Raw genomic sequence first — 16599 nt, 5'->3', positions numbered from 1 at the left:
TTTCTGATATTTTTCTGCACTGTGGTTTAGTTTGTTTAGCTTATAGTAAAATAACTAACCAATAGGAAAAGCCATACCAGGCACCATTACTGTGTTTGTGATGCAGTTATGATGCAGTTCCCATAATCCTTTAGGTGTTGGAATGCCCTGAGGGAGCTCACCAAGCCTGAGCTGTAGGTACAAAATCAAACACTAAGTGCACATAGCCTTACAGATAGGGTCCCCTTACTGAGGAGCTGGGGGCTAAAAGCAATATTTACTGTCAGATCCATAGTAAATGCCCATTACCTGCACTAATACGATAATATAATCTCTGTGCTGCGGAATAGGTGGGCACCATATTCACTAAGTAAAGGGTAAGTAGCAGAAGAGTTACCGGGAATTGATAGAAGCGATGCCTTCCAGCCCCACACATGCGGTTCAGCAGGACGGACAGTAACTCGGCGCTACGGTAACTTAGGACCCTGCGGCTTTGTATTGTGCCGCCCAGGCGGAATCCCACCCATAAGGCTGGCCGTGTACAGACAGTGTTGGATAGCGACTTGGGAAGGACACCGGGGGGCGTGTCGCAGCGTCAGACACCCACGGATCAGCTACTGCTGCTTCACAGCATCTTTGCGATCGCAGGGAGAGAGCGGAGCTGGGCTTCTATCCCCAATCCCTGTGCTCTTTCCTTGGCACCATAGGAAACCCTTGTGTTCCTTTTGGAGACCCCTATCTCTCTCTGCCAGGAGCAGTAGAAGGAAGATGAAGAAAGTCATTCCTTGTTAAATGTTTCCTTATTAGTTTTCTTTGTATTTCTCACTGGTTCTATATTTAGCCCGGGAATTGCTGGATTGAAGCAGTGAGGGAATCCCCAGCGAGCAGTGCAGCAGAGGAGAAGCCTGGAGAGAGGGGGGCACCACCATGCTTCTGCAAACTTGAGAGTCAGCTCTTCAGCCAAGGAGCTAAGATTGAGGATTATAAAAACCAAGCCAACAGGGGCCCCCAGCAGAGATGTCAGAGCCAGCGCTGGACTTCTCTAAAGTGGAACGTTATTTGGACAATCACCCAGAACTGTTTGAGGACTACTTGATCAGGAAGGGCAAGCACCAAATGGTGGAGAGGTGGATGAAAAGGAACCAGTTGGCGAAAACGCCTTCCAGCTCCAGTGCTGATGACAAGAGCAAAGACTGCTGGAGCAACCGTGGGGATGGCTTGCAGAGGAGGGCTTCTCAGAAGGAGCTGAGGAAAAGTTTTGCTAGGTCAAAGGCTATCAATGTCAACAGGACTTATGATGAACATGTTAATTCCAGAGCCCAGGAGCCCCTGACCAGCATGAGAAGAAGAGCTTTGCTAAGAAAGGCCAGCTCTCTCCCTCCTACCACTGCACATATTCTCAGTGCTCTTCTGGAATCCAGGGTCAACATTCCCCAGTACCCATCAACTGCTATTGACTACATATACTACTTAAAAGAGCACAACGAGAGAGCATTCTTTCTAGAGCTGGTGAAGGATATCTCCAATGAACTCAACCTCACCAGCCTGTGCTACAAAATTCTGATCTTTGTATGCATTATGGTAGATGCTGATCGCTGTTCTCTTTTCTTGGTGGAAGGGACGGCTAACAAGAAGAGTTTGGTGTCCAAGTTTTTCGACGTGCACGCAGGGACCACTCTGCTGCCTTCGTGCAGTACGGAGAACTCAAATGAGGTTCAGGTGCCATGGGGCAAGGGCATTATTGGTTATGTAGCAGAGCATGGAGAGACAGTCAACATTCCCGATGCTTACCAGGTAAGTCTGCTGATGCCAAAGTCAAGTGTGGGGATTGCAGGGTCGCAGTGGAAGGAAGGAATGACTAAATGTATGTTGATAGGGTAAATATGTAATCCCTTTCATTGAACTCTTTGTACATGTGGTTTGATTATCTGCTTGAGCTTGTAACATTTTGTAGGCCTCAGATCCTGCAGAACCTCATTATAAAGCCCAGCTGTAATAGTAATTGACAGCTGTCAAAGGTTTTGGGTATTGATGATGGTTTATCAGTACATAGTGATGTAGAGGGTGGTTTAAGTTATATTTTCTCCAAGACAGTGGCCTGGTGTCAGTATTCTCATTAAAGTCGGCTGTTTCAAGCAGGCTGGGAAAGTTATACAAAGGGTCAGCGGCTTTCTGTTCTGGGCCAATGCTTTGTAGATGGTTGAAACACAGGAGACAAATGTCTTACCGGAATAGGCTAATTCCCAGTGCAATTTTTAGCTGTTTAACCAAGAACTTGAATGTTTCACTTATATTATGTGTGGCTGAAATTCCCTAAGATGCCATCATTGCCATTCTTTGTAGCTTTCATTCTATGCTTGCCTATGAACACTGTGGAGATTTTTAGTGTCTTCTTCTGACTCTACCCATAATTTCCTATAATCATAAAACACATTTTCAGAACATGTTATTGGATAAAGGATAATAACTGGATATACAGTTGCTGTTGGTAGTATAAAACACTCAGCATGCTAAGCCAGCAGGGAATATAAATAGCAGGGATGTTAAATACAGAAAAGTTATTTAAATTATATTTTTTTCCCTTGAGTTAAGATTCCAGAAGAAATATTTTGCAGTAGAACTGATGGAATACAAACAATTCACTGGATTTAAGGAAAACCTGCCATTTGGGAAACCCAACCCTCTTGCATTCCAGCTGTTGTTTGGATTGGTTGGCCCTCTTATTGCCTGTTAGTCATACCCAATATCCCATACATGAGGGCTCATTTACCACTTCAGGGACATTTGCGGCTATGGAAAAATGAAAGCTGTCATTGCGCATCTAAACATGTACATACACTTTCCTATAGTTGTGCTCTGCGTCAATGCGTCTGTCCCACCACCAAAATTGTGCATAGTGCACCTAATTACACACCTACCTACCTGCACCATTCCGCTGGCAGTAATTCCAAGGTTCCAACTCCAGGTCCTGTCAATATGTGTAACAGACATGCACCTAAAGAATCATATAGAAACCTTAGTTTGATGCAGAGCATCACAGAGCGTACAATTTGTGGGAAAACATGACCAATTGCACAGTTGTGTCAGACCTCACCCCCCTTCCCTTGTGGCTGCTTTTGCATTGAAATTGTGGGGGGGAAAATGGCATAATGCACTGAAAATTGCACTTGTGTTTGTAAACGAGCCCTATAGTGAGTACAAACCAATGGGGATCTCCTTATTTACACAGTATTTTTGCCCCAGAAGGGCTGCTAAACATATGAAACACTGAGGGCTCTGCATTTTTATAAGTTCTGCTGAAATGATTCAAACTATGAATAATATATGTGTATGATGGGTCATAAATAGGATGTTGTTATCAGTTTTTAGCATGCTGCCTAAATCCCTAAGTATTAGGGCAGTAATGATTTCTTGGCATACAGATGCAGATATATTTATAGTTATATAACACCTATCATTAATGCAGTGCTTTACTACTGTCAGTACAATGAAAGTGCAATAACACTGTCAGCCCATTTTACAAACTCCCCCACCCCTATTCACTCTTATTAGTGCATTGCTTACAATTTATTCCTTTTTTTTCGTACTCAGTGTCTTTGCCAACTCAGCAGTCCTTTCTTAGACTAGAATTCGGCCAAGCAACTCTTTTTCTTGGAAGGCTATTAGGAGTGACAGGGCACATTATCTGCCCTGGGAGGGGGGCTTGAGGAAGGCAAGAGGGCAAATATTCAGTCATTTTCTTGCAGTGCTTCTAGTGTTATAATTGGTTGCCTGTTACCCAGCTTGTCACCTAACACTGAGCCTTTGGTGCCGAGAGTATATAGAGCCTCACTGAGCTGGCTGGATCATTGTGATGATTGTCTCATATGCTTTACTCGATGGAGAATGTCTCTTCAGTACTGAGCAACTTTCCCTTATACTGGATAGTTGGCCATTAGACATTCTTCTGTTGGTGGGTTTCCTTAAAAGAAAAGGAAAGTTGCAAAATGTTAGGCACCCCCCAGTGATTGTAATCGCTTACCTGAAACCCCCCCAGATGGTGTTGCACTGGCCAGGGTATATGCAACGAAGTGATCCTCTTCCTTCTTCGGTCTTCACACATGCGCAGTGGAGTAAAAAGCCAAACTTTTTTATTTTAGCCTTTCCTTCTTTAAGGTGGCCACACACTATAATATCCGCTTATTTGCAAGGTCGCCAGATGAATTAATCTCTCCCCCAATATGCCTAGGTGGGGGATATTTGAGTAATGATGCATTTTGGCTAAATATATGTCGGGTTGGCCTGGTGGGGGTCCCTAGACACGGGCAGATAAGATCGGTCTGAAGGACTTGACTTGGCAGCTTAAATCCATGTACGGCCACCCATACTTACTACATGGAGAACATAAGTGTTTGAAGGATTTGTTGCTTAAGGTATAGTTATTCAGAAAGCCCCAAGTCCAAAGCATTCCAGATAACAGATCCTGTACCTATAATTCAAGAACCATGCAAAATAATTAATGAAAGGTCCTAGTAAAATTTAATGTAAGTTTGAACTTCCCCTTTAAACCCTTTCTAAAAGAATAGCATGCCATAGAGTGGCCTTTTTCATTTGGTTTTCTGCATTCCCAGCTTGCAGTTTAATATACTGTGTTGTTATGGTCGTTGGTTTGGTCGACCACAGCAACTTAAACACTATTGCTCTGTGTGCCATAGATTTTATTTCTACTGTTTTTGAGCTCATGTGTCTATGCAGGCCTTCTGCTATTCCTCTTTCAGTCTGTCAAACCATAGCCTGGTGCTAGAGTTAGAAGGACCCTAGTAACTGCTGAAATGTTGAACTAGAGAGGTGCAGATAAAAACGATAAATAATTTAAAAAATATATAATTATATAGTAAAGAAAACAAGCTGAAATGTGTCTTGTAAGCTCTTTTGGGACATACAAATCTGTATGTTTAATGTATATTTAATGTCTACACCCATTTATTGCACAGTGCTGTGGAATATGTTGGCACTCTCTAAATACATGGTGATAATAATGACAATAATTATAATTGTCTTTATAATTTTCGAGTTATTTGCCTTTCACTTACAACACTCCAACTTTCAAATGGGGGTCACTGATTCCGGCAGTCAAAAAGCTATTGCTCTGTGAGGCTACAACTTCATTATTATTGTTAATTTTTATTCCTTATCTTTCTATTCAGTCCCTCTCCTATTCATATTCCAGTCTGCCTTCAGCCTGCATCCTCCAAATCCCACAATCCCTTGCACATGTGATGTCAATAAGGAAAGGAACATCACAGTGCAATGCATTGTGGGTTATGTAGTTCCTGCATGCTGTCTGTAAGCTGTGGGGAAGTTGTTACAATTTGTCAATGTTTAGTCCCTCCTCCCCTGCCAGGATTTCAAACTTTTTTGCAGCTGGATTTCAACAAATAAAAATTGTATGTATTCATATTTTTTGAAGGAACCGATTACAGTGATATTTTAGGGGTTTCTGTATTGTGTGGGGCTCTTTAACAAATTTTAAAGCCAGAGTTTCCCTTTTAGCAAGGGATCATGCGCTGTGTGAACTGCAGCGTCGCCAGAATGTCTTGCATTGTCGGCAAACCAGTTTTTGACGTACCCAGCCTCGCTCACGCTTGTTCTGCAAATGTTCCAGCAGATCATTGAAACTAGCGCAGCATAAGGGAAAGTACTACTTTTATCCTCTTTTGTATCATTTAACGTGAGCAGATTTAGTCAGTGCTGCTTACAGCTTGGGGAGAGGATTTCCAGTCTGTGGTCGGAAAAGAGACCTCTGCTCCTGAAAAGAGACCTCTGGTGTGAGCCATGTAGAACCCACTATGGCATATTGGTAGTTTTGGACCTAAGATTACGGAAAATGAAAGCAACACATATAGTAACATAAAGATACCTTGCTTTATACAAAGGAGAATATGTTTTCAAGGAACACCTGGATAGGTCTTTATTGGGATCCAATCCCAACAAAGTTTGCTGAAACAAACAAACTGAAGAAGGACAACGTAAATATATAAAATTACTTGAATTTATTGCGGAACTGACAATGTTGCAGTTTTAAGAGGTGCACAATCTTGTAATAATTTACTTCTTAACCCCTCATGCATTACTTCTTCACATATACCCATTCAAGACTTTGCTAGTGGGGCGGGAACTAAGGGGTAGGCAGGGGAGGCATCAGGGGTGGGCCAAGCATACATAGGTATTTTGTATATTTAATCCTAAACAGTATGGTATTGAGAAATCCTGTTGAGCCCTGGCCCTGCCTCTGCTATAGGCCTGCTGCCTGCCTGGGGATGAAGGGATGGGTTTGCGCTCGCAATAGGAGGTGCACAGTGGGGGTGTGGTTTTGTGGTGGGGTGGGGTCTTCAAAACTGGGATGATGGGCCCATGGGTGACGGCCTCCAGTATTAGATTTAGAAACAATTTAATCCTGTTTGTTAACCATACCTTTAGTTTATTCTGTGCTCTCATGGCATCGATCTAAAGAAAGCTGCAAGGTGTACAGTATATGTTAATGCAGTATTCAAGGAAATGAGATTTGTTCAGATATGATTGTTTGTGTCAGACACTCAGATATTGGGCTGAACTACAACACTTTTACAGGGTATGGATTCAGGGTCATTGGTGGGCCCCCATTGGCCCAAGAAACTTGTGATAGAATAACCCTCAAGCATGTGAAGTTCAATTTAGCAAGGCTAGCAGTAAATAAATGATCTGCGCTTACTGAAGTAGACATGTTCCCCAGGTGTGCCGCCCAACGGCCCTGGGAGAAGAAACATGGTGAAGTGCTGATGCCCCAAGAAAAGGCAAAGGAATTAAAATAGCTGTACAATAGAGCTCTTCCATTTGATTAAAATGAGGATTCTGTCATCTCTTCAGGACGCTTCTGCCAAAAGTTATCCCAGATGAAATATATTCCCCCTATTCTTGTGGGCTTATTCTTGTTTGCCCATTCATTAAAATGGCCCTGAGTGGGGTGGGGAAATGTTACCATTAATTAATGCATTTCTGCATGCCAGTAAGTCTACCAAATACATAATTCTTTGTCTAATTAGAGGCATTCTATAATTTATTTTGCCATTAAGAGATATTAGATGGAGCATTAACCCCTATTAAAACTGTTAAAAACTCAGTACACTTTCCTTATATGAACTCTGTCTGTAACAAGGGACTGGGGAAAAACCATCTTTAATCAGTAATTCCAAAAAAGGTACATCATTATTATATTCTCTGGTTACAAAATAATCCTATAAAATGATAGATTTCATAAAAAGCAAACACCCCAGGGAAATCAAAACTGACTGACGCTTTCACATATCATAAAACTCATCAGGCGAATCTGTGCTGCAAATGGTGTGTTTTCTGGGGATATTTCCATAAATGTACACAAATATTATAGTTTACTGCCCCAACGCACACCCATGTTTATTGTAAGGACTTTTCCTTATAATAAACTTGGGTGTGCTTTAGGGTAGTAAAGGTGGCCATACACGGGCCGATTCTAGCTGCCGATATCGGTCCCTTAGACCGACACGGCAGCTTATCAGCCCATGAATGGGCACTAACGACCGACATCTGGCCTGAAAATGGGCAGATATTGATTGGGCAGGTTTAAAAATTTAGTCGGATTGGAGTGCGGTCCCCGAACATACTGCGCCTATACCCGTCGTTCTAATTTGTTCATTTTGCCCCAGGGCCAGAATTAGCCCGATATTGCCCAACCATAGATGGGGATATTGGGAGAAAATCGCCAAGCAAGCGGATCTTAGCGTGTATGGCCACCTTAAGAGTAACAAGTCACCAAGCATCCTAGGAAAAAAAAAAGAGAAGCTGCTGCTCATTGGGTTTATATACATCCCAAGCCTGGGGCAATGTATCATAAGTCTCATATTTTATCTTCTGAGTTTAACAATAGGGCAGATGGACTTGCCTTTCCATGTAATGGAGATTACAAACTACTAGGCTGTGTTTCACTATTGAGTGACTGCTATTGCCCAAATGGCGTATTGCCCTAGTCCTGCAATAAAATACCTTCATTTCTGGACTTTTTTTTATATTTTTCTGTTTAAATGTTCTGCTTTTGCCCCTAAAAATATATGTCTGGCCCCTAAATTTTCTTTATAAATTGTCCCACCTCTGCTAAAATTTAGTACTTCCAGTGATTTGTGTTAGAAACGTGTACTTGTGTGAGCTTCCCCCATGGAAAAAAGTGCTCCTGAATTAAGCAGTAAAGAGTATGAGCTGTGGTGAAGTGTATTCCCTGCACAATGGGGGCCTCCTGGGCTGGGGCGGAGGAGCTTTGAGACTCTGCAATGTAATATTAGCTTCTACCCTCAAATTTCCATGTTAACACTGTATGACTTCTTTAAACAATGGAATTATATTTACATTCCTCCAGTCCACTGGCACCCAGATACTAACAAATACATATGGGGGACTGGCTAAAATTGTCCTAATTCTCAATAAGAATTTCCTATCATCTATCTATCTATCTACACAATCCTGTCAATGTGTACACTACAGCAAAAATAGGATCTTCTCATCTTGATGGCACCATAACATCATTTCTAACATAATCGCCAAGTGACTTTATCGGAAGTGGAATAGACTGAATGGATTCAGCAACTGGTGTACAATTGGTCACATGTGGGGCATATTAATTATTGGAGACAAACATCACCAGTGATGTTGCCCATAGCAACAAATTAACAATTAGATTTGAACGGTCATCTATAAGTTAGAAAACAAAAGCAAAGATGAATGGTTGCTATGGGCAACATCACTGAGGATGTTTGTCTCTAATGGTAATTAATATGCCCCTTGGTGTCATGTCCTTTAGAAGAAGGGCTAAAAAGGTTATTTTTTTCTATTTCTCTTTTAGGGAAGTTAGAACTGTGAACTGCTATAGTAAAAAGTCAAGGAAAAAGGAAAATGACTCAGATCAGTCTGGTTTTTGCCAGCCCTTGGGTAAATTTCTGCTTTTTTGACAACCTGCCCAATATGAATTAGTTCCCAAGTTAATGAATACGTTTAAATGAAATAGTTAAATTAATTTTTAATTACTCCTTTAGTTGAGCAGGGGTAGTGAACCCCTATATTATCACTGTGACTGTTGTAGGAAGGCTTAATGCGATTGGCTGCACCACTCCCACTAAAGGTATATTTTCTAAATCAATATGTGTGAAAGGGTTTTTTTTTATTGATTTGGGACATCAATGTGCAAGTATTTAAACCACAGTAACTATGTAATTACATGTAATAAAGAAAACCCTCTGTTCAATTGCTAAATTATTAACTTGTGAACAATTCCTAAGAGATGCATTATTATGTTTTCTACCAATTTGTAGACAAAATCCAAACCAAAATTAATGGCTATTGATTCCTGTGGTATAACAAGATCTGTTGAAGAAGAGAAAGATGTATATGAGCTTATCAACCTGTCAGTTACTAAGTAAAAGCTCATCAAAATGTCAGCAGAAGAAACTGAGCTGGTATCTTCTGTAACATTCTCTCTAATGGGAAACTACTCCTTTGGGAATACATTTGCTTTTATTTGTTTAGAAGAAGGTCTTGTTATGGTAGGAAGCTTTTATAAAGCATCAGATAGCTAGCTAGCTAGGTAGACAGAGATGGTAGATATTTAGATGGATAGATAGATTGATAGATGATAGATAGATAGATAGATAGATAGATAGATAGATAGATAGAAAATTCTCAATTACAATTTTAGCCAGTCTGTCCTGTACATTACTATCTGGGTGCCAGCGAACTAGGGGAATGTAAATATAATTCTATTATTCAAACAGATCATACAGGTTATATACAGGAAGGTAATATTACACTGCAGTACTGGGCAGGGGTGTCCTGGGATCACTGAAGACCACAGGGAGGGGTCCTGGGTCAGTGGCCCAGTCCGATGCTTTTATACTGTGACCATTTTTAACATATATTCTGTTAAAAGTTTTGTAAACTTTACTTGTACTTACTCACTGATTGGAGGTGCCACGGCGTTCTGTATTGGAACTATTTTTCTTCAAATAACCATATTAAATGGGACATGTTACCCACACTTAGAAAGCTGTATAATAAGTATTTTGCAAATGAAACCTGAAACCTGTTTTTTATTTAATCATCCATACCTGTAATAAATGCATTTTAAAATCTTATTTGTGAATTATAAGTTGCCTGCAGCATTGAGGCGGGGCAGGCAATATATGGTTGACAGATCAGATATTTAAATTGAATATTTTCACTGTCCTTTCAGCACTTCCTACATGACACCTAGATGGCGCATAAGCAACATTTTGGGGTTAGGGCAGGGGTGCTACAAATCTTCGTTGTCAGGGGTGACTAATCTCCCTGCAATGCCATCCCACCAGCCAGAATGTAAATTGCCGGTGTCCCGCAGTCGCCCGAAGTTTCCTCTCAAGGCAACTTCGGGCGACTGCGGGACATCACAGCAAGCGTATGTCATCCCACTGGCGATTTACATTCTAGCCAGTGGAATGGTATTGCGGGGAGATTAGTCGCCTGCGACAATGAAGATTTGTTGCTGTCTCCCAGTGTACCCTTGCCGTACGCAAAACTGTACTCAATAACAGTGTCCACAAAATGGTGCTTGCCTGCTTGCTGTAAAATAATTTATATAGTGTAAGTAAAGTTTATTTTGCTTTACTAACCTATGGAAAAGCATTCGAAAAAATGTATTTGGGTGACGGATACCCTTTAATGTTTTTTTATACCAAAATTTCACCCAGTTACTGGCAGACCACACCCTAGCAGGGCAGTTGGAAATAATGTTCATATAAAGACAGAAAGAAAATCCCAGGCATGGTATCACCACTTTCAATGTAGAAAATAGAGAACCTGATGCATTTAGTGCTGACATTTATCCAGTGCTTATGGGTGTGTCCATGTAGGCATCAAATGTGTCAGGCTTGTCTCTTTCTTGTTGACCTATAGCTTCTGGGAAGGGACTGTGGCTGTGGGATAGCAGGTATAGTAGGGAGAGATGGTGCCTATAGTAGCAGTGTGGGGATAATAGCCTCTGGGAAGGGACTGTGGCTGTGGGATAGCAGGTATAGTAGGGAGAGATGGTGCCTATAGTAGCAGTGTGGGGATAATAGCCTCTGGGAAGGGACTGTGGCTGTGGGATAGCATTTATAGTAGGGAGAGATGGTGCCTATAGTAGCAGTGGGGGGATAATAGCCTCTGGGATGGGACTGTGGCTGTGGGATAGCAGGTATAGTAGGGAGAGATGGTGCCTATAGTAGCAGTAGGGGGATAATAGCCTCTGGGAAGGGACTGTGGCTGTGGGATTGCACGTATAGTAGGGAGAGATGGTGCCTATAGTAGCAGTGGGATAATAGCCTCTGGGAAGGGACTGGGGCTGTGGGATAGCAGGTATAGTAGGGAGAGATGGTGCCTATAGTAGCAGTGAGATAATAGCTTCTGGGAAGGGACTGTGGCTATGGGATAACAGGTATAGTAGGGAGAGATGGTGCCTATAGTAGCAGTGAGATAATAGCTTCTGGGAATGGTCTGTGGCTATGGGATAGCAGGTATAGTAGGGAGAGATGGTGCCTATAGTAGCAGTGGGGATAATAGCCTCTGGGAAGGGACTGTGGCTGTGGGATAGCAGGTACAGTAGGGAGAGATGGTGCCTATAGTAGCAGTGGGGGGATAATAGCCTCTGGGAAGGGACTGTGGCTGTGGGATAGCAGGTATAGTAGGGAGACATGGTCTCTATAGTAGCAGTGGGATAATAGCCTCTGGGAAGGGACTGTGGCTGTGGGATAGCAGGTATAGTAGGGAGAGATGGTTTCTATAGTAGCAGTGGGGATCAGGCCCAGACTGGTATTCAAAATAGGCCTTGGTATTTCAATTACACAGACTCAAATAGCCCCCCACCAGACCACCAAATAGTGAGTGTCTATGGCATCATACAGCAGCTTCTCTGGAATTTGACAGATATAACTGTTTGCCAGTCCGGGCCTGGACCAATGTAAATAAAACATGTTATTTATTTTGATATTATTTGGTGTGGTTGCTCTCTGTGTTTATGTGCTGTAAGGAAGGCAGTGCACAGAGCAAATGCGAATCACACAGAAAATGATATTTGCCCCCAAGGAATTTGGCACTTGTTTTGCTTACAGTTATCTAAAGATGTGCACACAGCCTGTAAGAAATCTAAGAGGACATTAGTTTGGGTGTAGGTGTATTTTCTTTGAACATTTGGATGAGAAAATTTAAAATCTCATTACCATCATACATTTTCCCCCAGAGCCGTTCTTTCCTTGTCAGGCTGCTGCCTCTACAGTTTCCTCTGAATCCCGCTATGTTTTCCTTATTCTATTTCAGGTTGTTTTAATGCCCAGTTTTTGGCTGAGGTTTGGGGTTGGGTATAACATACAAATAGGCAATTAGCTGCACCATAAAGCAAAACCCTATGTGACTGATTGTCTTTAAGGGGATTATTGTGTGTTTGTTTGGGTTGTAGTGTGGCTGCTGCTGCCTCGCCCATAGATATCATCTCGTACCTGCAGACTGTGCGCTGCCCCGTGTATTATTTAAACAAGCGAAGAGCGAGGCACTTCAATACAAACAGACTTAACGAGGCTCTGAGCGACAGGCACAGACGGGCAACAGATGTTCCTTTCAGATCATTGTTAGGAGCCGACAATGCCGCACTTTAAAAATTAATAGGAAGAGATAGTAGGATTTTGTAACTGTTGCTAATGATGATGCAGGTGTGGACGTCGTCTGATTGCCGTCGTGAAAAGGAGAAACGAAAAGGGAAAGTTAGAGCACAACATAGCACAATGGCATGACTGAAATGGTTGCAACCTGCACCGCTCTCACAGGTATGCAGGGTCGGACAGTGGGACACTGGGAAAAATCCCGGTGGGCCCCGGCAGCCCAGACCCGACCCTTGCCGGCGCTCCCCCTGCCCGACTGTTACTCTCCTGACGCATTAGGGGAGGACGTCGGGTGGGGGACCCTGCAGGGCCCTGCACCCCACCAGTTCGACCCTGCAGGTATGCAACATAGTCGTGTAGGTGAGCTGTCCTAACAGCTGCCTGGTCAGGAGACAACTATATGGAAATGCAAAGATCGCGTTTCGACGCAAGTACCTTTAATAAAAGGGGTTTTACATGCAAATGACTGCAGGGACGTTTGTACAAGCACCTTAAAGGACCTCTTTTATTTTATTTCTTATTTTTTTTATCAACATGTGAGTTTTGAGCTTAAAACATAAAAACTCACCCACGTTCTAATCCTATGGGATTTTTAGAAGCATATTTATCAATCGCAGACAAATGCCAGACATTCGTGGAAATTAGTTTATTCAAATTTTAAAAAAAGAAAAAAGTTAGAGTATTAGTAAATATGCCCCTTAGACAGGCCCAGACCTGATCCACAACACTTCCCTGGGCCTGATCTCCCTCCCAGCGCACTCAAGGTATGTTTCATTTACACACACTTGGGTTTGAGTGGGTGTTGTGGCTGGAGCCGAAGCCCTGGTGGGCCCTGCACACCCCAGTCCAACCCTGCCATTAGTTCACTATTTTATAAATATGCCTCTAAAAATCCCATAGGAATAAACAGAATGTATTATATATATATTAAGCTCTAAACTCACATGTTCTGCCCTAAATCTATTTTGTTTAGACTTTTCAGAGTAGTAAATGATCTGTTTTTTTAAAGAAATTAGCAAAAATTTTTTTTTTAGTTTGTTTGAAATACAGGCTTGTGGTGTTTTATAGTAATATATTGGTGTCAGTTTTGCACAAATCTACCAACCCTAAGAACAAACCAGGCAGCAGAGGAAGTCAGCCCGGCACTCTTTCTAGCACTGACGGGGTTAATGCATGGTTAATGCACTATTCATGGCCTTGTGTATTGTGGCTATGGCGTAAATACTCTAAATCCCTTATTTAAATGGAAACCTTATTTTGGGGATTAGCAAAGTGATCACTGCATTTTGTCGCAGTAGGATTATAAATAGTTGATAAAATGCATAATCCCTTGTGCCTTTAGTCTGCGAGTTTTACATCATTTAAGGTAAGCAAGGCTGTCAGCGAAAGATACCGGCGATGATTAGGTAGAAAAAATGATCTATGTATTTTGGCTTGTTTTCTTTAATAATTTCCGCTACAGCCACGTAATCTCTGCAACATGTCCACTTTTACCTGAATATAGGCATAGGGAAAAATCTCTAAATTAATGGAAGGCCATAACCTATAGAGTCCAATGGTCAAAATGACCCCCTTTACACTCTGAATGAGAAATGCCACTCAGTGTCATGTTATAAATGTCTAGGACGGCAGCAGAGTTCTACATTGTTACATAGTTACATAGTTACATAGGGTTGAAAAAAGACCAGTGTCCATCAAGTTCAACCCATCCAAGTAAACCCAGCACACCCAACCCACACCTACCAATCTATACACTCACATACATAAACTATAAATACAACCACTACATAAACTATAAATACAACCACGATTGAATACCTACAAAATGGTCGGGATTCGGGTGGAAAAGCCCAAATTTTCCAACTCTGCATGTGGTTCACACATGCCCTGCAAAGGATGTTGGGTAGTTGGCGGGCAACAGAAGAAAATTAAACTAAACATAAATAAAATTATCAATACTGGTGTGATCCACATATTGAACAATATAAATTCTGGTCTAACATGATGCCACGTCTGTGCTTCTGTAATGGCATCTCTAAAGGTGGGTCAGCTCCATGACAGTGGCTGGTAAAATGGGCTTCAGTGGGGGGAAGCTGGAGGCGTGGGATGGGTCTGTAGGGTCCAGGTTGAGTTGTGGGTGAGCAGGTTGGGTTCAGGGTGATTCTGCCAAAATAGACCCAAGCAGGACTCTACAAGGCCAATTCCTGCTGGAAGTGAATTGGGGCAAATATGAGCATTTGTACCCCCTCCTGCAGAGCTACAAAAAACTTGAGCAACCAAACTCTTGTAGGTGCCCTAAGTGCCATTCCCTTCTGTTGTAGCATTCCAGTCTCCACTTTGCTAAAACATTCTGTGAGCATTGTACAGCTGCTTGGCTATGTAAGTAGGAATCATGCTTTCTATCTGAACAAAGACAATGCAGAACTGAATTAGATAAAATGCTAAGTGTTAGTTACTTGAAACTTTTCAGAAAGTTCCATTAAGGGTGAAATTCCATTATATGCTTTGTTAAACAGGTTTTTATTACATAATTTATTGTTGTAGAATTTCTGTATTCGTCTGAAAATGCTTTCAACTTCAGCTTTATATACCTTCAGCTTTATATATTAGACAATTGTAATAATTTCAAAGAAAACTAAGACTAAACAGTGGTGTACGAGGATGTATTTGGGCCCCACAGCAAATTCAGTTTGGGCCCCCAAAACATTGAAATGTTTACCAGTTCTACCAACATATATTAAAATTGCTTATGAATCTGGGCCTTACTGGGACCTCTACACACCCCCTGCAACCGCAGGGTCTGCTTACTCTGTAGTTATGCCCTTGACCTTAAGGTTAATATCACACCAGAAGATTGGCCGACATTTTTGTGGCTGTGACTTGAAAAAGCACCTTCAGAAAATGTGTATTTGTCTCCAATCACTTCCAAATGTGGGCAAAATGAATCAGTACAAGTTTGGCAGAACTCATTGTTTAGGATATGTGTATCCTATATAAGTATGAGTATTTTGGAACTCTTTTCTGGCAAGTCATTATGGTGCAATGTCTCAAATATTTTCTTCCCCTGAAAGTATTAGGCACAGGAAGGGCATTAGACACAACCAGAAAGTAGCACTCACTAACAGCTGAACTAGTCCAGCAGTGTTGGGGGCTTGCTCACAGTGGTTCTTAGAGAAAATCTTGTTCTCCTTGTTGGAGCCTCTGGCTGCTCTGCTAACTACCCTCAGCCTAACTCTCACTACTGCAAAGAGTTGTTACATAGTCTTGCCTGACACTAGTTACTCCTACTGAGGCCTCCTACCTCAGGCTCTCCAGCATTGACAACCCTGTCCAGCAAGTAGGGTCCAAAGAGATAGAACATGTAGAACTGACTTTACAGGCATGTGCAAAATCAATGCTGAAGCCAAAAATTTCTACTTGCGCATGTGCAAATGACATCACCAAATACTTAGCATGCATGCGTGCCTGGAATTCACAGTGGAACTTTGGGAGATTTAAAAAAATCTGAAGAATGCTGTTGGGGAAAGGAGACTGGGGGGAGGGGGGAACGGGAACAATCATAATCAGGTAACTTATGAAAAAACGGGGGGGTTGAAAGCTCTGTGTGCCCTACTGGACTTGATTTGTGAAGTCTGATAGGAAAAATTCAAATAATGGGCATAATCTTCCAGTCTTTTTTCACAGAGTCCTATGGCTATCCCTATGCATACAGTGCTGTCTGCATTTGGCAGCACTGTATTCATAAGGAGTCGGAGGGAAGAGGCATGTAGGCTTCCCTTGTGCTGCCCCCCCCCCCACCCATTCCTCTAACTTGCTTGTCAGTTTTCATTCAGGTTTGGCCCACTAAAAGCTTTTGCTAAAGGTGGCAACCCCATTCCTAGATCCACAAGCATAGGCTCAACCCACTTCAGGGTTG

At 42.1% G+C, this 16599-nt stretch overlaps 1 protein-coding gene across 2 annotated transcripts in view; it reads left to right on the top strand.

Moving 5' to 3' along the window:
- Window positions 1-574: 574 nt before the first annotated feature.
- Window positions 575-16599, top strand: part of pde11a (phosphodiesterase 11A) — a 255900-nt gene continuing 239875 nt past the window's right edge. For both annotated transcript variants that reach the window (XM_002934600.4, XM_031892908.1), the window contains exon 1: window positions 575-1773. In XM_002934600.4, coding sequence (XP_002934646.1) covers window positions 997-1773 — 777 coding nt within the window. In that variant the 5' untranslated portion in view covers window positions 575-996. The remainder of the gene's footprint in view (window positions 1774-16599) is intronic.

The sequence above is a fragment of the Xenopus tropicalis genome, chromosome 9 (assembly GCF_000004195.4).
Source record: "Xenopus tropicalis strain Nigerian chromosome 9, UCB_Xtro_10.0, whole genome shotgun sequence".
Lineage (NCBI taxonomy): Eukaryota > Metazoa > Chordata > Amphibia > Anura > Pipidae > Xenopus > Xenopus tropicalis.
Note: the sequence above shows the minus strand (reverse complement) of the source record. Positions and strands in the feature narration are given on the sequence as shown.